The 24,068-nt window shown below is 39.2% G+C and overlaps 1 protein-coding gene across 1 annotated transcript in view; it reads right to left on the bottom strand.

Moving 5' to 3' along the window:
* Positions 1-1,792: 1,792 nt before the first annotated feature.
* The window catches only part of LOC121658131 (clathrin interactor 1-like), a 47,560-nt gene continuing 25,284 nt past the window's right edge, over positions 1,793-24,068 (bottom strand). The window contains exons 2-12 of the mRNA XM_042014642.1: positions 23,884-23,988; positions 23,112-23,208; positions 21,558-21,666; positions 20,535-20,699; positions 17,842-18,016; positions 12,766-13,009; positions 12,192-12,273; positions 8,016-8,093; positions 5,092-5,387; positions 4,183-4,387; positions 1,793-3,488 (exon numbers count right to left, since the gene is read on the bottom strand). Of these exons, the coding sequence (XP_041870576.1) occupies positions 3,148-3,488; positions 4,183-4,387; positions 5,092-5,387; positions 8,016-8,093; positions 12,192-12,273; positions 12,766-13,009; positions 17,842-18,016; positions 20,535-20,699; positions 21,558-21,666; positions 23,112-23,208; positions 23,884-23,988 (1,897 nt within the window). The 3' untranslated portion in view covers positions 1,793-3,147. The remainder of the gene's footprint in view (positions 3,489-4,182; positions 4,388-5,091; positions 5,388-8,015; positions 8,094-12,191; positions 12,274-12,765; positions 13,010-17,841; positions 18,017-20,534; positions 20,700-21,557; positions 21,667-23,111; positions 23,209-23,883; positions 23,989-24,068) is intronic.

Raw genomic sequence — 24,068 nt, 5'->3', positions numbered from 1 at the left:
TTTTTTTTAATGATTCAATAAAACCCCCAAACACAGAGCTGGATTCTGCTGCCCTTTTCTTCCCTTCTGAAGTAGAGACAACCTTTACAAAAGATTTCAGTCATTTTAATTGAACTCTTTTAAAGTTTAGAAGCTACAGACTCCAGAGGTGGTAAAAGTTTGACTCTTAGGACCAGACAAGCAGTTAATTTATAGAATCATGTAATTCTCTGAAATTCTATGTTTCTCTATACACACATACAACACCCAGCCAGCCAAACTCTTCTGGAGAGATCACAGGTACAAGCTGGACTTCAAAAATGAAGAAAGGAGTTGTACTAACACAGCAGCATGATTTTGGTTATATTCAAATTCTATAATGCAGTAGCTGATAAAGGGTACATCTGTTCCCATTCACACAGTAGCTCATTAGTATTTTCACCTGGAAATGTAATTTTTAGTTAAAGATACTATTTTGTTCATACCTGAAATATCAGAGATGGAAACATTTTATGGTATTTATCTTAAACAAGTTCAATATTGCTTTAATCGAATACCCATTTTATATTTGGTCTTTAAATAAAGATGCAAACCACATTCTGCTAAGCACTGCTACCTGTGATCCATGTGCTTGAACTGAGGGAGACAATGGGGAAAAAACTTCCAGGCTCTCATCACTGCAGAAAAGATACACAGGGATGCACCTGGCCCACGTTCTGAAGGAATCTTTCCAGGGTTTCTTTTCTGATGTTTATTTTGGTTCAAAGGATTTTGTTCTCATCCACCTGCAGAGGACCTGGCTGGCTGACAAAGCTGCTTCTCACACTCCACACACCCGGCTTCATAAGGAGGCTATTGATCCATGGGATGAACTGGGATCAGTTCAGCACTACAGCTGCTCCCTGAGCCAGGTGTAATTGGCACAACCACAAAGACCCACCCCAAAGTGACCACGTTTTCCACTGGAGTTACTCCAACCCCTGACAAATCTGCTTCCTTAGAACTACTGTCAATTAGAAGCGAAACCAAGGGTTCCTCTGAAGAGATGTGAACAACCTGAACAGGGACATGATCCTTCAGCTCAAAGCTGACTGTTTCACTGGCACAACCCACCTTGAAGGACAGCATGAGACTCATCCCAAAACCTTCCAAGGAGGATTGAGAAGCACTGCAGCCTCCAGCACGACAGCATAACAACACTGACTACAGGTTTAGCTTTCCTCGGCCCCCATCTCCCACTCCTGGAAGGAGCTTCCTTCCCACCACAATTCCGCATACATTGAACCAGTCTGAGGCTTCCCATCTGTTCCAAAGAGAGGGGTTGAAGATGATTATTCCAAATAAGTGTAAAGGTTTCAGAACAGGAACCAGAGCCATCTCTCCTACTCCACTGTTGAAGCCTGCCTTGATTACTTTGATGTAACAACACTTGAAAGCTCCTATTCTTTGAAACTAATTTAAACACATTGAATTGTTGAAAGATTAAAAACCGCAGTCAGCTAATTACACTCACTCTCATCTCTTATTCAGCAAATGAATCACTTTTCATTACCACTTAGCTGAAGTACATGAATTTCTGCCTAATTAGAAATGTTGTAGATGGAGCATTAGCAAGGCTGGAGCGGGTCAGGATATCTTGCGTGCTTCATTTTTAATTCCTAACAGTAGAGCCAGATAGGAAAGGCTTCAGATAAGAAGTCATTAAACAATTTTAAATTATTTATAAAAATTACTTTGCCCAAATTATAATTATTTTTTTTTCCCAAATGCTCTCATAAACGTCAAATGGAATGAAAGGAAAAGCAGCCCAACATTGATTTTAATGAACATTTTAATGTTATGTATAACAGAACATTATGAATACAATGGAAACAAAGTTTTATCAATTTAATAATAAAAAAGAAATCCAACATAAGGAAAGGGAGGCAATAAATTTCATACCTATAGTATAGTGCTTATTCTTAACAATATTCCCAGCTTGTGAATATAACAATGACTTTGTGTTCCAGATTCTAAAATCTTGATTCATGTGAACTTAAATGCAGAATTACAGAAGGAGAAACAAGACCCCCCCAAAACCTTAATTCGTTCTTTTGCTTTCAGTAAATCAGTAAAATCTTTGACTGCTACAGGTCTCCTTTATTAATATATATATTTTTTTTACTCCTCTATTGGATTCCACAGATGCTAATGCCATATTTACACAAAAGAATCACCAAGTGTCGTATAAAAGTCAGGATCCAATGCCATGGGATTAAGTTAGGTTCTAGATTTCCATCACTGAAGTGTGATTCACCTGCTGCTGATGCCCTAAACCAGTGGCTCCTTAGGGACATTGGTGCTGCAAAGGATGCCAAGTGCCACTGGAAAAGAACTCCAAGAAAGTGCGTTTTCTGGAGTTTTCTGAAAGGAAACCTTCCAGCAGTCTTGGATAAAGCTGCTCCCAAGACTTGCACACGATATTGGTTGTAACATTAGAAGCAGTTTAAGACCCCAAAAATCTGTTGATCACCAAATTGCTGAGAGAGGATTTTTACAATAAAAATTTGGGTAATACAGCAGTGTGGCTGGAACATTAGCAAAAGTATATATACATTCCAGGTCCCTTTGAATTAGCCATAGTCACATATGTAAGCCATTTTTGGACAAAAATATATATTCTTATAAAAAACTGATCATAGTACTTGAGTGACTTCACAATTGTGGACTCAGTGGTAGTAAAAGGAATGATCCAATTATGACAAAGCGATCAGGGAGAGGGGGAAAAGAAAGTCAAAGCTCTTCAAGAAAAAAGAAAAGTATAAAATTAGAGTCAAACATTTTTACCCAGTCCCCAATCCAGTCTTCCATCAAGTCTCAAAGTTAAAATTGGTTCTTCTACGTAGGAAAGGTTTTTTGATGGTCTTAATACAAATTATTTTGCAAAATCATCCAACACATTCCTTAGAAGAATCTCTCACCTCTCCAGAATTTGAACACTAGTTATTTCAACACTTAGAAAATAGCATTTGGTTCTTTATGTAGACACTTTAACTGATAAAGAAAAAAAAAGTATTGATCAGTGTTTCCCATCCCTTCCCCAGCTATATTTGTGCAGCTAAAAATCCTTCATTCAGTCTGCCCATTTATTTTATTTTATTTTAATCTCATTTATTTATTTTACAATCTTTATTTGCTAAAATTGGCAAAATTTGCAAAGGCATCTTGCTTGGGTTGTACAGTCCCAGGAGTCAGAGAGGTCATAGCCATATTGGGTACCCCCATTCCTATTGTGCCCATTCCTGTGGCCGGCACTCCCACGTTCATTCCCATCATTCCCTGGTTCATCATGGGCGTGGGTGCCATGGAGGCCATTCCCATCGTACCTGACATCACACCGGGCATTCCCATCCCCAGGGGCCCTCCCATCAACGTGTTTGTCTGGGGTCGCACAGGCATCATGTTGGGCTGAGGGCTGAGGTTCACAGCTGCAAAGTTCTGGGTTATGACATTCATCGGTTGTTGCATATCTGCAGCAAAGACAAAGTGCACAAAAATCACTGAGTGCAACCTGGACACTGAAGGAGCTCATGTATTTTAAGAAAGTTGTGTGTCACTGCTGTGAACATGAATACAATGGCCAGACCTGCAGCTATTTCCTGATTTGGACATCAGCAGGAATTTCTTCATTGAAAGGGTGATCAGGCATTGGAAGGGGCTGCCCAGGGAGGAGTGCCCATCCCTGGAGGTGTCCAAGAAAGGACTGGATGTGGCCCTCAGTGCTCTGGGCCACTTGACAAGGTGGGGATGGGTCACGGGTTGGACTCATTGATCCCTGAGGTATTTTCCAGCCTTAATGATTCTATGATTCCACTGCACTTGTTTCCCTATTTTCTGCGTGAAGACTCAGAAAACTTCTCTACAGAAGTTTTGAATATCATTTTACAACAATAAATATTCCAGAGAAGTTCTAAGGATTAGGATGCCTAAAGTCAAGATACAGCAATGGTGCAAGCTCAACAGTAGAACCTGCACAGACTCAGCCTCCTGACACACCAATCTCCATTTAGAAAACATCACTTGTGTCACAATGTCACAGTAGTTTATGAAACAAGTGTGACTAAAGGTGGGAAAACAGTAGTGGACAGAAGACTGGATCTCAGGGACAGCCTATGGAACACAGACAGGGCTCAGTGTGTGCAAAACAGTGCAATGATCACTTACTTTGTTGCTGCATCATGGTATTAAGCGATGGCTGTTGGGGTTTGGAAGGCTGCATCCCAGGTACTAAATTGTCCAAACTGATATTTACACTGGGATCTGACCAAGTTGAGGGTAGAGTTTTGCTTGCATTTTTCTGGACCATCTCTGTCCTTGCATTATAAAGTGAGTTAGGCTTAGGCATCATTGGGTTCACGCTTTGCAGAGGCTAAAAAAAGAAAAGTTGGTTGGGATTCACTTGAAACAATTTACCAGTAGGAAACAGGACTAAACAACAAGTATTTAGATAAGACAATAAAGTATTTATTTATTTATTTATTATTTATTTATTATAAACAAGTATTTATATAAGACAATAAAAACCCAGGATGCCATGAACTTTAGCTCTTCCAAAGCAGTGCTGCCAGGTGCTGCTCCACAGTTAGATTAAAAGAGTATTTGTAAGCAGAGATCAAGTCCTGTATCAATGTGGAGTGACAGTGACCAGTAGCAGCCAAGCTTTCAACTCAAGCACGCTGATTCTTTCCTCCTAACACCAAGCTGATCCATTCCAGTTTCCAAACCACCCTCCACTGCAGCAGGCACTTCTGTCTTTTGGGGAACAGGCCAGTTGTGACCTTCATCTCTCCTTGAGGCTGGAAATCTGTAACCTTCTGTGGAGAACGGTCTTAAAATATCAACCTCAACTTCTCCAAAAAAGCAGCTACACCTCCTAGAGCAATGAAGCCCACCTCCGAGAAGACTGGCTTATAAAAGGACTTCTCTGTTTAGGAGGCAATTGAAACATTTTTGACAAAATGCTGATCACATCTGAATGAGCAGATCTAATGCACTCCAGGAGAGGAATGGATTCATTTTCAATGCTGTGATTAAGGAGAAGGTCATTAGCAAATTGGACCAATAGCAGCCTACCTGTGACCTGGACATGGGTAAACTGACGCCCACAGAATTGGAACTCATCATGGAGAAATTCATGCTTTGTGAGGAGGTCATGGTTGTCTGAGAGGGTCCCATCAAATCAAAAAGATCCATAGAATTGGAAGCAGCTGGAGGTTGGCCCGGAGCTGGCTGAGAGCCACTGAAGAGCTCTAGAGCTGGCTGCTGTGCTGTGCTGCTGAAGAGCTCTCCAGACGAAGCACTGGCACAAGGAGAAGCTTGGTTGAAGGCACTCCAGTCACCAAAGTCTCCATTTCCACTTGTTGCTGTACCTGAAGAAAAGGCAACAGTGTGGGAGGGAGGAAGGAAGACAGAGAAGAAAGAAGACTTAGAGAAAGGCACTGAGCAAATGCCATAGTCCATGAACTGAAACAAATGTGAGCTGATCTGTGTCCATCCACATTAACATCTGCAGGTAGAACCTCCATCTGGACATCATTCCCTCTCATGAATATTCCAACAATTTTAACAAGGTACGAAAGGAAATATGAAACACCCGTACACAAAGTAGAAGATGTTTGATAATGTGTCACCTGTGGATGCCAGGCAAGCAGGGACAGGCTTGCTTCAGTTGAAGTACAACTGGAAGATAACTTGGGGTAGACTGGAGACCACAGTCAGAACAACACTGAGAACTTGGATAACACTTATCAACTTTTTATCTTGGCATTCTGGCATTCACAGAGAGAGCAGTTGTCAGGAACAAGCCACCGGATAAAGCAAATTCCACCATGATACAGACAACTACATCCAAATTTGGTTGTATACCATTGTAGGTATTTGTATAAAACCATGCTGAGGGGAATAAACCCCAGAATTTTGAAAGCAGGCTGCCAGAGAATGCTTATTTGAGGTCATAAGGAATAAGCACTTCCCATCCCATCAAGTGCTCATGTAAAACACATTAGGTTTTCTAAATTTGATTCCTGAACTAAATGCCTTGATTTAAAGCAGAAGTTCAATCTTGGATCAATCATTTCTCTCAACAGCAGCTCTGCTGAACTCTTGTAGCTCACCACTTAAACACTGTTCCATTTCAATAGATGAGGTTTTTGGAGACAAGTGTTTAAATAAGAACACAGAACTCGGAGCTCTCTCTGTATCTCACTGTGAAGGTAGAGCCAACAGCACGAGCTGTTTGTAGACACCTGCAAGGGCACCTCTTCAGCATCACAGATGTTGTGACACAAACCAGTGAACTGAGAGCTTGTCAAACCTTGGAGTCAAACAGGAGGAGATGTTACCTCCCTTAAAACACGTGTTTCCCTATTAACAGGGAAAGTGCTGCTTCACAGCACTGATGGGGGAAGAAAAGCTTAAAAACATTTGCAGAAAATGCAGAATATAAAGCAATACCATTTAAACAGCTCACAGGCTACACAGTGAATCACATTCAGAGCTTGGGCCACTGGCCAGCTCAGCTTTTTGATTCTCTCACTGATTCACTTTTGGTACTTCAGCTATGTTACAAACAACAGCACTGCCATATGAAATGAACTTTGAGGGCTGGTGAACATTTAAATCATCTCTTGGATTTCTTTAGCTGCGTAAACAAAGACTCAAATATGTAGAGCTGGGATAGATGAATCCAGTGCCAGTTTCTATTTCCTGCCCTATCCAATGGCTGCTTCCATAATATATTCCACCCACTCATGGCTAACTGCAGCAGTCTTTTACACTTCGTGTAAATATTTATCAACATACACCTTCAACCTTTAGTCATGTCTCTTTACCAACACATTACAATTTAAAATATAGTGGAACAGTAAATTTGTTCACAAAATCCAAGTATTGCCAACAACTTCAGTGCATGAAGTGGGCTAATATTCATTAGCTTAGGGCCTCACTAGAACATTTGCTTTGATCTTACTCACAAAGAGGCACTATATTAGAATGTTTCAATTAGTATTACGTATTAAAAATTAAAACCTACTTTAAATATTCTTGATAGATAAGTAAATGCTGAGTGTGCTCCTTCTATGTTCAAACCTGTGCACTGAGGACCAATAATGGAAGTGGGGGTAAAAGGGAGAAGGTTTTGCCCCTTCAGTAGGACTTCAAAGATGATTAATCAAGAAGGAAAAGATTTCTAGAGGGGCTTACACTGTTCAGGAATGATTAATCATTTCACAGAACTCCTTGTCCCTTGCATAATGGTGATTGGAATAGATTAATCACGTTAATGCAGATAAAGGATTGTATCAATTTAGACTGTATTAACACAGGAGTTATTTGCATAGTAGGCGGCTTTGTGTTTGCAAAACAACTTGGGTTTGACTGCGAAAGCCTGTAAGAAACTAGAGCAGTTCTTTCCTACCCAGTAAACTGAAGGTGTATTAACTAACCCAGGTCCAGTAGAGCCTTCCCAACACAGCAAAATAAGGGAAGAGATGCAAACGTGCTGACTAAAAGCTGGCTCCTAGGTAGATTGGCTGCTCAGCCTCTTTGCTGTTTTCTCATTTTGTACTTGATCTTGCACCCTGGCTGAGAAGCCCCAGTCACAAACAACACTTCTGCTCAAATTAACCTCACAAAGGACAGCCAGCCAGCTCTCCCCACTCCAGGGCTGTCTGCAGCCCTTGCAGGATCCCACAAACATTCCACCAAAGGAAAATGGATCACTTTAGGTGGTTTCCAAGCATATTTTATTCTTTTCCAATCCAATTTTAAGGGAAACCTTTTCAGATGGTGGCCATCTCATGATAAGCTTGTCTGTCTGCAGGTAAAATGTCTGCACATGCACTGAGCCAGGCTGCATCTTCCTTCCTCCCAGAGCACTTGTGGTCCAGTTACACACACAGTTTACCCTGGAAAGGGAAGGGACTTTAAATAATGCCACACGGCATCTCTTGCCCTCCTTCCACCCTGAAACAGCACTGCAATCCCTAAATCAGTCCTACCTTGCGACGATGGGAAACTTGCTGAAGCAGCAGGTGAACTAAAATCAGCAAATCCTCCAAATGGGTCACTTGATCCACCTAGAAACAGAGGGAAGCCAAAAGCTGTTACAGGATTGTGCAAACTTTGCAACCACTGCATGTGGGATTTATGAAGAAAAGCTTTCTGTACTTGACACGATGGATTTATTGATTCTGCTCCCTAAGTTGGCTCTGTTTTCCTGTTCACCCCCACACTATGTTTATACAAGCCTGAGCAACAATAAACTGGATTATTTCCAACTGCCTTGCACATCTTGCAGTTTTGTTTTCCTACGGAGGAACTAGAACATGCAAGTTTTTGTCACCTCTAAAAATAAATTCAGAGATATTAAGAAGATTAACAAGTTTTTAACTAGGGAGTGATGCTACCAGTTTAGCACCTTATAAAATTAAAAATTTGGAAGCATAATATGAAAAAGGCCAAACATTCTTATTGTATAAAAGTTAATTTATTATGCTTCCTATGAAAAATTACATGTCACTTTATATTTAGTTTTTGTGTTACTTAAAGCATGAATGATTCTGCAATGATCTTGAATTGGGATTTCAAGGACAGAGCTTGCATTTGTGTTCATTTTTTTATAAGTTTGCTTCCTTTCTACAGCAAGAACATTAAGTTTTCCAACTAGACATTCATATACAGCACATAAATTATTAACTTCTGAATACAGCATAGTAACAATTTTTCACTAAAAAGATACAGCAAAGGTATAAAAGCAGCAGATTTAAGAACCATATTGTACAGCTGATTTTTGAAATACTCAGAAAAGTTACAAAAATCACCTAGTTATGGTTGGTACTGCTTTTAAGCAGGAATTCCACTGACCTGAGGAAGCCAAGAAGTTGCCCTTATTTGTTTGTCCTCAAAGATTTCACCTCCAAGCAGTCCCACCCTCAGAAGAAGCTGCAGCAGTTCAATTATTTTGCTTTTAGTGTTATGCGTACATTATATAGGTTACATCACAGCTGCTTAGCCTGCAGTGCTTAGGAGGCAGCCAGGTGGGACTGGAACATCTGTGCTGCACTCAAACACCACCAGGGACAGCTTCCAACATCTGGTGCCATTTCGGAATTGTCTTATCGCTGCAAGACATTCTGCTCCATCTGCTACTCTCAACTGGGTTAATTAAACCAGAACCATCTCCTTTTTAATAAATGGCCAGCAGTAATAAAAGGAACCACTCACTTCCTAATACATGTGTACTTGTATTTCTTTTTAATGTTATTTTACTGTAGACATTGCCAGGAAGGCAAATGTCTTCTTGCTGAGCATGTAGTGCAGGATATAAAACATGAGCAAAGAATGCAAGGATGGTCCCTGAATTTCAGACATAGCACTACTGAAACCCTTTTAACACCTTTTCAAGAGGGAGAGGACTTCATAGCAAGTTAAGACACCCGAGAATAAAAAAGGGACGAGGAAATATCAAACTAAAAATCTGATCCTGTTTACTCTGTGTACTGCAATGAACATTTTCAAGTATTTTTTTCCCCACAGATGTGCTTCTAGAGTTCAGAACAGGTTAATGGTTTGAGAGTTTATATGCTGAATGAGCAACACAGATGACACACTCCTGACCACACACTCAAAGGAAAAAATAAAAATCAATGCTCCCTTGCTACACCCATTATCCTTGGGCTGCCTGACAGTGCCTAGGGATTAATTTAATTTTAAAAACAGAACTAGGTTCATACCCAAAATAACCCCGTAACATTTTCAGTCAAGTTAACTTTTCCTCCCCCTCTCTTGCCTGTTTTCAAGTGAAACTGAGTTTCAGAGAGAGGTGACAGAGATTAAGCTGGATGCAGTAACTCTCTAAAGAAAGGTTAAGGAACCTCAGCTCCAGCAACACCAAAAAATACTCCCACAGCAGGTCTAACCAGGGATTTTACATCTTCCCCTTTATGGCAACCAAGCACCCCCTCACATACAAACTGTGTTGCTCCAGTAAAGAGTAACACTGAGCCCAATCAACCCTTTCACATCTCTGCACCTGAAAATACACAGATAAGCAAACCCCGAGGTCCCTGAATTCACATCACTTCCCTGCCAGTTCCTTCACAGGACACATCAAAGGCTGGATTTGACCCTTTCCCTCTGCCTTGCCTGACACTGGGAATGTTCCCACACCCTGTGCTGCAAGGAGCAGTGGTCATAACAAGTGACCTGCACGTGAAGGACAGAGCTAATCTTCTCAACATGAGCAAGCCTCAAAGATTCCCATGCGAGATCTGTCACTACAAATGAACCCTTTCCATCTGCCTGCTCAGGTCAGCAAAGGTTATTTAGCAGGACCAGCTGGTAATGTGCCTCTTCTCAGCACCATTTCTAAATGCTGCTTTGGAAAAAGGAGAAGAAAAGATTAAAAAAAGAAAAGAAAAAAGGCTGACTACAGCAAAGAGCCAAACTGATGAAAGATTTAAGTACACTGTAATACAGCAGCTGCCATAGTTCTGTCTGAAATATGGGCAGGTTCACTTTGAAGTGGAAACAATCTATTCTCAATGAGATCTTATTCTTATAAAAATAAAAACATACGCATTGTATATAAATAAAAAATACTCCAATCTCTTCTGCCATAAGAATTAGATGGAAAAAAAAAAAAAAATCAGTATTGACTTGGGATAGTGGTTCTGATCCAGGATCTTAAACTTTCATGGAACTGTAGTAACTCCAATATACAATGAACAGCTCTGTTATGTGAAGTTAATAAAGTAAGAAATTGAACGAAATTAAGTTGTTCCTTAAATTTATGCATATTTGTGCATAAAAACAGACACATGAAATGACTCATATTTCTCAATCTCTAGGAATTAACACATTTCATAACAGACATGAAAGACTGTCTACTTTCCCAAAAATAAAAGTGAGCAAAGTTTTAAAGATCCACTCAAAATAATAAAGAAAATACTAAGACAGATGTCTGATACTAAATTACCACAACAGTCTCCCTCCCCTGCAGTAGAGTTCTGATATATTTTATAGTGTATTAAACACAGAAGCAGGGCAGTGATGAAAGGAAGGCGTCACACAGAGGGGTCACAGTACTGGTTTTGCTCACACATGACAATCAAATCCCTGGTGTGACCCTACAACACCCCCAGGAGTGGTGTAACTCCAGTTATAACGGGGTGAGTAAGGACAGTCCTTACAGACACCTGCCTGCAGTGGCCTCCAGCCACTCAGAACTGCCATTTCTTGGTGCAGCCTCTGTCATTTTGCCTTGTCTTTAAAGCAAGGGCCCAGCAGACCCTCGGCTCAGTGAGGCACACACCCTGCTCTGCAGTGCCAGCAGGATCCTGTCCAGCATGGGACATTCCTCATTTGCAATGGGAAGGTCTCTGAAAGGTTTCTCTCCGTGAAATGCTGTTTTATTTGCTACTCAAAGTGGTCTCAGATTACAGCTCACTCCCTCCCAACTGTGCCATCAGACCACAAGTGCACAGAAGTTCTTTTTCTATTCCATGCCACCACAAACCCATTGATACCAGGGACCTGTAAGCACAAAAACAAATCTAAATTTCAAGTCTTATGTTTTGAAAAGCAAAGCACCAATCCTCAGAACTCCTCTACCAAGCCCATAACAATGCACTGAAATTTAACACCTAAAAATATACTGCATTTTGAGAGCATAAGGGTAAGTCCATGTGAAGATTAATAGATTAGCTACACATTTATGGAGAGTGAAGGATGTGTTTTAAAATGAGTAATTTCACTTTTAGGTAGCAATTTCTTTTTGGTCCTAGGGTTTGGGTCAACCAAGTGCCAAGAGAAAATAAGACAAAAAACCAAGTTTGCCATATACCTCAGATGAAGATTATCCATCTCCACCTGCCCAGCCTTTGAATTGCACAATGAGAAATGCTTGAATATGAATGGTTGCACTTGCTTTCAGAGTTAATTATAAATAACTGCATTACATACACAGTTTCTGACAGACTGATCTGGCAGTCCATCTTTGTGCTCGTAACGTTTATTAGTTCCATGCAATAGCACACACAGTACCTTGCTATAAAATGTTCTTTCTAGGCAGTTCTACATTTTTTTCAAGTATACCTTTCTCAATTTATCTACTTTATTTTTATTCTGGCAACAAACAAGGCTCTCCTCAGAACTGGAACAGACCCCAAACCTACCTGTGGAAGCTGGCTGGCTGGCTCCATCAAACAACAGGTCCACCAGGTCATTAGAGGACTTGCTGCCAGAGGGGACGGCAGCCTGGAGAAGAAATTACACCAGATATCAACTCACGATGTCATTAATCAAATGACATTAAGAAGTTTTCTGGGATTTTGAAGGATTTTGTTTGCCTTTGCTTTGAAGAGATAACAGATTTGTCTTTAAAGCCAACAATCATATAGCTAAATGTAAAATCAAGTACTGAAAAGCTAAAGGCTTTTTTTGTTTTTTACAACTGAAGAATTTGGTAAGTTTTCAGTAAATGTGCAGCTTCATAGAATCTTTAACACTTCAGGCCAAAATTCTCTTTGCTGTCCTGAAGAGACTATATTTAAAAAATTCTACACCTTAAAGCAATCACAATTAATTACAATTATACTGTTCCACAGACTGTGATAAGTCCAACTAAACATTTTTGATAAAACAGCTCCTTTCAAGGCTGCATAACAAAAATTCTACCCTAAAGCAGAAATTGTCTTAGAGGATAGAAGAAAACAGCTTCCAAAATGTTGTGCTTTCCTGCTGTCTCACCTTTGTCGTAGGCTGTGCAGGATGAGCAGCAGAGTTCTGTTCTGGGCTCGCTTTATCTCCTGTGTAATGAGCTGCTGCTCCCAAGTCAATGGTTTTTGAAGGATTTGCTGAGCGTTTCTGTCTGATGGTGGTAATTTCTGTAGCTTGTGCAATATGAATGTGTTTTGTTGTCACAGTCTCCTCTTCATCTTTAAATTCAGCTTTGGGAGATTTGCCTCTTCTTGATTTTTCGTCATCACTGTCACTAGAAAAACAAAAGTGATAGCACAACATTTGTGATGGACTTCTCAGTTCCTTGAGTGGACGTTTGGCTTAAGCCACAAGAGTTTTGCTCACTGCAGTTTCTTGTAGCAGCAGTTCGTAATAAAAATGCTGCTTTTCCTACATTTGAGAGAGGAACCGTTTCACCCTTACATAACACATCACACAGCATTGCACCTGTTGTACAGAAGCAGTGGAGGAAAGCAGGTTATTCTGTTAAACACGAACTGCAAGTCCACGACAGAGGATAATAGGAAATCAGTGTTTAAATCCAGTACATTGAATTACCTTCTGACAGGAACTCCCCCACACATTATGTAACACTTCAGCAACAGAAAGTTAAGTTGGCAGGTGTGTTCAGTACTTACACCAAGAGACAGAAAGCAATGAACCAAATTCTGTACTGTCTTTCGGGTTGAACAACTCCATTTGTGTTTCAGCTCATTTCCTTTTCCAGAAAAACAGGCTTTCATATTCTTTAAGATGTTTGTGGGAAAGGAATGCTTACAGAACTATGCAATGCAGTGTTACCATTATCAAAGCACACACAGTTGTTCTCAAAATGTAAAAGAATAAAAATGTCACCCTTTTAGGCAAAAACTTTTCAGATGTTGCTGCATACTATTTGATTCATTTGTTACATTTTCTACTTTTGTATTTTAAGTCTTTCACAAAGAAAGTAACTGGCCTCCCCCCCCATCATGTTGCCTGTTACCACCAGGATTTGTACATAACAGTGAGAATTGCTGTAGAGAAAGCTTAAATACATTGGGATGTATTTTGAAATTGTAATTCCCTTAGCAACAGAGTTGCAAGTGGAAGGGGTTTCATATTTTAATAATGCATTAGAATACTAAAACTGAAAAATTTAAGAAAGGCTGTCCCTTTGTCAGAGGGAATGTGACAGTAACTGCAATATACTCTGGGGGGGAGCCTTTGTTCTCTGCAAACAATGGTGGGCTTTTTGGGAACACGTTGCAGGTGTCATTTCCTCTGTGCATGTTACCTGCTCACCACTGGGGATGGCTCAGTAAATGCTCACTCCCTTTTGCAATTCTTTTACTGTTAAAAAGATAAATTTCACAGCTGCTGGCCAACCAGCAGCTCCTGGCATTGGCTTGAGCCAGTCTTTCACAGATAAGGGAGCTCAAATGGCATCATTTAACTTTATTTTCCAAAGCACTTCAAGCCTGCCATGTGAGCACAGCCCTGCTGCCCCACCTGGGTGCACTAACACCCCAGAGGGCACTACAACCACACTTCATTACTGACATCAGGATTTTAACAGGGGCCCCCAGAGCAGAGGGAACCACACATTATCATCGGTGCATCCATCCCAAAAGCCTTGGAGGAGGCTGAAGGATGCTGCTGAAAGCATCCAAGACCAGGACAACACAGCTAAGGCTCAGTCTCTTAATGTATGGTATATAATACCTGCAGTACATTTCTTGTCCACACTACAGAGTCCAAGAATGTTCTGTGGCCGAGGAAACAGCTGACAAGCAAAGTCTGATCAATGGAGGGATTGATACAGAACTGCCATAGATCAACCTCACTAATGCAAGAATGAAAAAAGTCAGTCTTTGGTGATATGCAGTAATATAAATGACTACAAGCTCTGAGGAAAGAAATCAAACATATGTGCCAGAAAGGAGAATAAATATTAAAGACTCAATTTTCTATGACAACCTGTACTGCTTCCAAACTCTCTCAGGAGATCCACTTTTTATTTTTCTTTAATGGTCACATTAAGAAAAAAAAAATTTACAGACTATTGTTCACTTTAAGTATGTTTACTGTGCTCAGTAAAATTGCAGTGCTTCATCTGAGAATTGCAGAGAACTCCAAAAAAATTACAGCAATGCACTATTAAAAAACTTCTGCAAAGAAAGTATACGAGTACAACTTTGAGAAATCAAAGTATGGACACATGTTCTTTTCCTTTGCCTTAAGTTTTTTGTAGTAAGACTTTTTTTAACAACCTTTAAGAAAACAAAAATAATTTACTGAGACTAAGTATATCTGAATTACATCCCACTATAAAAGTCATTCTTTAGATACAAGTTGGCTTTAAACATGGCTGGTGCCTCCTTTTAAAGGAGTACTGGAAGTTTTGCTTCCTCTCTATTCTGTTACCTGCATCAGGCTTTCTGATTACTGGAGAAACAAAGATTAACAGTTTTAAGAATTCTTAGGAAAAAAATGCAGTGTATCAGAACCACCTCTGTGTGTCTGCAGGTAATTCAGAAAGCAGAATTTCAGTGTGCAGTGCTGGACTCAGGGCAGCAAATGGTTTATTCACCTAAGAACTAGCAAGCACTAAGAAAGAAAACCAGAGGCTTTCCCACCCCTTGGGGTATTGCCTATGGTCTTCACTAGTTTCACAGGGATATATTACTGGAAAAAAGAATTCATTTTCCCCACAACACTGCTAAAATTTTTCACCTAAATTAAAAAAAAAAAAGCAGCAGACTTTGCTTCTCCAGAGCTCACTGTGTAAAGCAGTTGCACTGAAATCTACTGTACACTCAGCATTTTGTATCACTTAGATCTCTGGTAAAGTTCTTAGTTACTTTAAGAATTTTTTTCCATTTATGCAAACTACTGGCTTTGCAAGTAAAGTCAGAAATCCACAAGTTTGGCCACATTTCATTGGCCACAGGTGAGATGTGTAAGACACATTTATTCTTTGTGCTTCAAGGCCTTTATTGGTTTTACAGTACTCAAGTAATAATGGTTTATAAAGTTATTAAGGTAGAAACAATAGAACATAACAGCATGTTTGCCAGCTGAGTGAGTATCACCATTTAGTCACTTTTCCAAGTGAAATGGCAACTTAATTGTTATTATACAGCAGCAGGCTACAAATAAGCCAGTATATTTTTGGCACTTGTTTCTAGAAAAAAATTGCTGAAGTGTGAAAACACAAATGCAGAGATTTCATGAGGCATTTACAAAAGAATGTTATTTTGAGCCTAAGTTATATGATAATTAAAATTTCATGCCACCTTCAGTTTTAATATTTAAATACTGTGTTTTGCTAATAGAGCATGCACTAAGGCATGTATTTACAGTATCTTTAAGGATAAATACAGACATTCTACGACCTTCAGTTCAATCTTCTTAGATCCTCTGATGGCTTCTGTAGAAAGAAACCCCTTCATTCAAACCCTTGGATATAATCCCTTCCATGGTATCTGATCCCCATGCCAAGAAAAGAGAAAAGGAAATTCCAGGTTGGGATTTGAAGCAATGCTAGAGAAGCTGAAATGCTGCAGCCTGGATTCCTTCTTACAGCAGAATAACCTGCAACCACCAGACTGGCTTTGCTCATGTTATGTCCCAAAAATTCCTCCTCTTACTTCGAGACCCAAGTTCATCAGTTTTATAAATGTTGAGACAAATACCCCACCTGACATACACAAAAAAAAAAAAAAAGGAGGAAAGTCAAACAGAAGAGACAAGGGTTACAAGAGCAAAGCAAAAATGAAAAATGTAATATTAGCCGGAGAAAAAGAGCAGTGTAACTTGGGGTAGAGATGTACAGTGGAGAAATCATCAAAATAAGCTGCTTCTGATAAAGATGAGACTTCAGAAAGGACTGTCTACACCACTGAAAAATACAAGACTTTATCCAGTACGAGACAGGAGCCATTCAGAAATAAAAAAAAGGAAGTAAGATTAAAAAAAAAAATGTTTACTGTACATCCCCTATGTGAAACGTGGCTGGTGAGCTCTGCAGACATCATGGGACAAGTTGCTTTTGAAAGGTAAGTACAGAAAAGCCCACAGAAATGTACCATTGTTATATGTGAAATTGTTTACTTTTCTTCTGATCCTTCTCTTTGTAGTCCATTGATATTAAGTTCTAAGAGGGAACCCTGATGTGTGCAAAGAATACCAGTTTTATGATTTATTAATGCCCCAGCAAGAAGACCACATGGGCTTTCCCCCAGAAATGCTACCATTATTATCATTTTTTGGTTCAGTACAAAATTGCTTTACAACACACAGATGTGTGCATGTGTATTTTTATATTCATACACATGTGTGACTATCTAAAGATATTCTTGTAACAAACATTAATCAAATCTCAGTGCAAATTTGAATTTTAAGTTGTTTCCCAAAAGGGAATCATTTCAATATACTTGAGCACTTTCTCTACAGCAATTTCAGATTCTGTTAAGTACTAACTTGATCTCCAGACAATTAAATTCAATGCACCTGTTGAAGTGTGACAGATGTAAAGTTCTCTCTGTAGCCAAAGCAGGGTAGATTTTCTCCCTTACTGACACAATTTAATGACCAGATGTAAAATACAAGAATTTTCTTGAAAAGCCTCAACTGAAATTGACTTTTTTGTTTTAAAAGAAATTACCTGCAGGTTGTTCTTCCTGAGATCAGCTCAGACAAGCAGCACTGTATCAAGGCAGGTCTAAGCAATTTCAATTTTCTTCCTTGGCACTCCAGCATTCAGAATGTGTGTAGCATTAAGTGGCAGCCTCCAGTACACTGGCACATGACCACTGAATTGCTGAGGCAAGGAAAAGCTTAGGAAATTTCAGCCAAATTCCCCGCTTTGCCAGCAGCTGGGGCAATAATGGAAGGCAGCCAAGAGCTGTTAACTACTGCCAGAGCCACACTGCTGTCCAAGGCCAGGGAGACCTGCAGAAGCCCAGGAAGCAGGTACTGAACCCAAACATGACTCCCTACAGACACAAAGAATGGCAGAGCATTGTAACTCATGTCCAGCAATGCCCAACTGCTTTCTAGAGCAATCTCACAGATAAATTTGGGTTAAAACAACTCCAGTACCTGCACCTTTCTGGAGAGTCCTCTCGATCTTTCCTTCGGAACTTGCTGATGGTGTCATCGATCGTGCTGCCGATCTTGTCACTGAGCTCCCCTAACTTATCACTGAATGGGAATGCTGACTTTTTATCCCATTCTTCATCCCACTTGGACTTGGGCTCAGGATCATATCTTTCACCTGGTAAGACAAAGATAAGAACTATTAGATACCCAAAAAAAAGCCTATGGTCTGTCCAGAATCCCTCTCAAGCCCCCCCGCCCTACATGCACAAGCTGTACAAGTTTACAAAGCAAACTGAAAGCTCCCTCAGTGCTGAATCAACACTATTACAGCAAACACAGCATGGAATGCCCATCATTAAGTGGCAGCAATGAAGATGCAAAGACTTTTGTTTATGCCAATGACACAATCTCAATGCCCAGCACATCAGGATGCTGTTGGACTCTGCTGGAGAAGCACCAGAGGCACAGCCAGCCCTGGCTGCAGAAGCAGCTGATCAGGAAGGGGACATGGCACTTCTGGAACAGCCCCATAGTGCACAATAGCCCATTCCTGGCTGAGCCATGTGATCACAGGTAAATCACTGGGGGTTTTATGTACTGACATTAATACACAAAAACACAGTGCCAAAATATTGAAAGAATGTGCATAATAATTTTTCATTTTCCTTAGCAATTAAAAAAACTTTTTTTAAAAGACAAAAAAAGAAAACGTGGTAAAGCAACTCATCTTTTCAGGTCCAATGAATACCCTGAACATCTTTACTGAACACTATTATCAAGAAATCAAAACCTTTTTCTTCTGGTTTAGTATTCCAGACCTCCATACTGGTATCTTAGATTATAAACAGCTGCCAGTTTTACCTGAAATACACATTTGTTGTACAATCCCATCAAGGAAGTCTAAAACACTAAAGTCTTGTTTATTTATACACACACAGCCAACTTGAGTTTAATTCAAATGAAAAAACCCAATAATTTAACAAAGACTTGACTATCAGAAGCACAGCACACTTTAGTATTGTGATCTTATATCAGATCTTCTGTTCAGAATACAGGTATATAAAGAAACCAAACCAGCTCAGTTTCTAGGCAACATTTTTAGGCAAACATTTTATATTCTGGGTTATCACACACATGAAAGAAGCCATTTTTTGTACATCTTTTAAAAATGTGAAACACTAGTGATTTTTTTTTTTACTTAGGCTGAGAAAAATTGAGTAGCAGAAAGGAAGAACAGTGAAATATCACTTCTTCAAGTTACATACAAATGATATTGCAGCTCATGTAATGTTCAAGGTGTATTCAATTAAGCCATTTTAATAAAAAAAGAAAATGATGGATTCCAGCACTACAAGGTGCAAAATTTGAATGATACCTGTCTGATAACATCAGATCATATAGGGTGTATTTTTTAAGCAAAGACATAGGTGCAAGTCTCCAATGATATTTGTTTAGATCCATAAAACTTTTCCAGCAGAGAACCTGCTACAAATCCATGAGATGCTCAGTGAGATCTTTATCATTGGACAAGGAGACACTGCTCAGAAATGTACTGCTGTTAAATTTTGCAGGAGAATAAAATGGCCTTATTTCAGTTTATGTCAGGCTCTCAAGCATTTTAATGCAGGTTCCTTTAGAGGGGTTTTCCTGTGCAATTTTAAAATTAAAATAGACACCAACTAAGAGCTCAGTATTTTCAGGACAAAACAAATTAAGAAAAAATCTGAATACAAGTGTTTTGTATTTCAATAGCTAGAATCTTTTTTATTAGAAATCTCACCTGGGAAAGGGTTTGTTTAGTGCTGCTAGAAAGAGGGTTTTTTTTAACTTTACTCAACAAATGAAGGAATAATTCAAAACCCTTTAGCACAAAAATTAAATACAAGACAAAAACTAATCCTTTAAATTAAAAAACCTGAATGATACCTAAAGAGCACATAGAGAAAGGCTTCTACCCAGACTACAAGGATAGATCACGACTCTGCACAGAGAAGTCAAAAGATAAGCTCAGTGAAAGAACAGAGGGACGTTACTCAAAGTACAAATACAGTGACTCATAAGTATTTCCTAAAAAGAAAATCAGCAGAATTCCAAGCAGATAGCTATTCCAAGCCTAAAGAAACATAAAAAAGCCAAGAAATATCCAGCCTTGGAAGTTTTCAACTGCTCTACATATGAGAAAAAGGGAGAATGGAGAAACAACCTGTCAAAAACAGGAGGGAACAGATCTAAGTTGAAGGCTCACAGAGAAGAAGAGTAAAAAAACCAGACAGCATCAGACACAAAGAGGTGAAGTTTAAGCCCTACACAGCTACTGAGCTCTTACAGCAAACCCTGCTCTCAAAGAACTCACCAATTCTAGCAAACCAGAGCCTTGTGCCATTGGGACTTTGGTACTCATTGCTTACTAAAAGCACCCAAGGATTACTCAGACTGGCAGCTGTATTATGGATGGCATGCTGGGATACAGCAGATGGAAAAGCCAGTGCAAGCTCAGATCCCTGCTGGACACTATGGCAGGGACTGGGAGCAAGGAGAAAGCAGAGTACTTGGTGCCTAAATACAAAGTCAGATCTGACAGACCCCAGGAGACACACCGAAAATCCACAGATACCCTTCAAGGGTCCAAACAGTATTATTTGGGAAAGCAAAAGTGGATTGTCAATCCTTGCCCAAGGAAGCCCAGTACTCACTGTATCTGAACCCTCCGACACTGTCCGAGGACACCCCAATGTATTTGTCTTTGTTCTTCTTTGCTTTCTTCCTCTCTTCCCGAAGCCGATCATCGTCTTGAGCAAACTCAACCATCTCTTTTACCTTCTGGCGGATGTTTATCCCCTGGTCTTTGCCATTCTCATCTGTGCAGGTAATGCAGGATAGAAATGATGGATGGAAGATGGGAGGAAAAAAGCAAAATACTAAGTAAAAGGCAGCAATACTGAACATCAAACTGATAAAAAAATTTGAACTATAAACACAGCAGTCAAAAGATTTCATGACTACTGAGGTCCACTGAATTTGTTTAAAAGGGACCAATTACTTTAACACAAAATTTAGATAAATGAGTTTGCACTGAATGGTGTACTTAAATATAGGAGAGATTAACAAAGGCTGAGACAGAACTCATATTCTCCACTTGAACAATTTTAACCCCTCAAAACATGACCCTCCCTCAGTATTTTTAGCACAGTTTTTGCAAGTTTCATTGCAAGAACTCAGTCTCATGGCAAAACTGATTTTTTGAAAAATTGCTTTCGGTTGGGAAGTACTATAAGCTAAATGTGCTTCATTCCAGCCTTTTTCACATTCAAAACACACACTGGCCTTGCTGCCTTTGCACTGTAAATATTATTTGGTGGGAGAAAAAAACCCCAGCTTCAAACAGATGTGTGTGTTTTGGAGCTCTAACCTTTTCTTCCCATATGATTAAAGCTATTCCTTTACGGACACCACAGGGGACCAGTCTCTAGTGCATATTTTAATATAAACCCCAACACTCATGTTGTGTTGGTTCTGTTGTTATTAGCCAGTCTTTTCTGCAAGTTCTTGTCTTCACTAATTAATACTCTAGGGCCCCACGTCTTGGATTCTGCACTCTTCACACAACTGGCAACAGTCACATTTTAATTAGACTGGGGAAGCTTCTAAGCTGGTTCAGGTGACTGACAACTCCAACTACTGTTTTAATTTGCTTATAAGATTTTTCTATTGCTCACCTACAAAGTGGTAATTTTCCAGGGATCGCAAATCATAAATGTGTTCTCTGGCACTTGTAACAACACGCTCTGATCCATTCCTTATGAGGTAAGCTAGGAGCAGCAAAGACTATAAAAATACAAAGCACCTTATGATTGCATGAACAAAAGCTCTACCTTTTTTTTTTTTTGTAAAAACTCCAAACCTACCCCCCCTCCCCAAATTAGTAAATAATAAGACTTTTCCTTTTTAAATAAATGCTTATTATATGGCTCCCATGGAAAAAAACATATTTTCCTCACATGGCTTTTTTGCTCTTCCAACTATCAAAACTGCATTTTTAAAACTTTAACTTGTTACTACTAAATCACAAGTAGTTACCTTTATCAGCTACTGCTTGTTTTAAGATAAAGCAGTAGCAATTTAAGAGAAAAAGTTAACCTGTGAAATGAAGCATTTTCTTTCGCCTCTTTTGTTCACAATTTTCCAGTGGCTTTCACTGAAAGGTAACTCCTACAGGAATTTAAGAAGCCTTCTGCAGGATTCAATGGATATACAAAACTGCATTTCAGGACAATTTTAGACAAGTGACAAAATAAATGAAGTTTAAATAATACTTTAATTTCAGTTCCTTATGTTGAGGATTTATACCTAGAAAAAAAAAAAAAAACGCACTTTCTCTGAAGTAGTGCCTTTATCAGCTAAAACTATCATTTTATTTCAACCAATCCAAACCTGATAAACAATTCCAAGAAGTCTTTATAACATTAAGTAGCTATGTGTGATAGCATTAAATATTAATTTCTATTGTACTTCAGGGAAAACAATTACTATGACTACAAAACATCAAGCACCTGTGAAAAGCACAAACTATGCTTTAGAATTAATTGTGTCTTGCTACAATCCTGGCATCAAGAAAAACAAAATATAACCTAGTCTAACACATCAATTCGAAAAAAGGAGGTTATATTTGCATAATTCAGTGAACATTGAACACCACTTTAAGTGCAGCACAACACAATCTCAAGCAAAAAGTTTCTGTACCAAAGACAAGAAAAACGCAAATGACTCTGATCTTGTCCAAAACACAATTAGGACATAAAACTGTCATGTAAGATTTGCAAGGAAATTTGGCCCACTCAAAGTTAAACTACAATTTTTAAAGCATTACAAATTGGCAGAAAATTAAGATTAGTTTGCATTTTATTTCAGGTATTTCTGAATTCCTTCAAAAATGTTTTCCTGATAGCACCGTAACTTAACATCTCCTTCTCATGGAGCTCTGTAACAACTGCTTTGGGTAGATTTGAACTGTGAGTGCTACTCTAATACCTGAATAGCAGCAAAATGTAATTGCTCTGTTGTGTTCATTAAGTAGCATCTTAAACACGCTTCTGAAACCAGAAATTCTGTGGGTTTCTTCATATACAGCACTTGAACTTTGACTTCACCAGCAGAATTAAAAAACACAGGGAAGAAATTCTAAGTTGCTAGTGAAGACAGTGCTGTAGAATTATCTAAACAAGAACTCCACCAGGACACTGCACAAGCACCAAGCCTTGATCCTTACACACCTTATAAACTCTCCTCCAGTTCTTTTTGTTGTCTTTCAGCATCCGAGTCCACAGCATATTCATGAGTTCTGGAAACTGCTCGTACATAAACGTAGCCCTAAAGAACGGAACAAAAGTGGCACAGAAATGTTGTTTTCCGGGGTTGGCCACAAGAGCTTGTTCAGACTCGGGGCTGGCAGTAGATGGCAGGAGTGATCCAAGCCCAGGAACATCGGATGACATTAAAGGGAAAAAGCTGTCCCTGTTTTAACTCCTAGATCAGTCATTTACATCCCAGGACTACAAAGAAAAGAGTAATTCTAAAAATCTGAGGCAGTAAAAGAACATTCACTAATTTGTAACGAAAATAACGTTGAATATGAATAATAATACCCTAACAACTGCTGCCACTAATCAAACATGCAACTTCCAAACTGATTTTAACACAAAAAAAAAAAAGCTCAAGGAAGAATTTGGCATGTTTTGCTGTTTTTGGAAAAGTTACAAGAAAGCGCTTTGAAAATAAATATTAAAAAAAAGTCAGCTATATTGCAAGAATTCTGAGGATACATAAATGAAAAATCAAGAATTAAAAAATACCCGGGCTTCATGTTTTGTTTGACAGTTTTCAATACATTCTATGATTATGCATTAAAAAACTTAAGACGTTAGTTACAGCAACTTTTTGACATTACCAGTCTGAATACCACAGAGTTGATTTAGCATGAAATTTCACATTCTTATATAAAATGTACCTTTCTTTTCTTCATCACTGAGTCAAATTATCACTTACTTGGCAATCTCTCCCATGAGTTGCCCTGAAGGTCCCCATGGATCATCGTTGGTTGCTTCTCGAACCTTAGACTCTATTTCTGAATAATTCATAACCACATTGGTGCTGCAAAGGAAAAAAAATTCACACACATGAAGATTAGCATCAAAACTGAGAAACACATGAAAACTTAATAATGACACTAG

This window comes from Corvus kubaryi, unplaced genomic scaffold (assembly GCF_017639235.1).
Source record: "Corvus kubaryi isolate FWS band 111438036 unplaced genomic scaffold, C.kubaryi_AGA036_p1.0 split2-37374, whole genome shotgun sequence".
Classification (NCBI taxonomy): Eukaryota; Metazoa; Chordata; class Aves; order Passeriformes; family Corvidae; genus Corvus; species Corvus kubaryi.
This window is presented reverse-complemented; position numbering and strand designations above follow the sequence as displayed.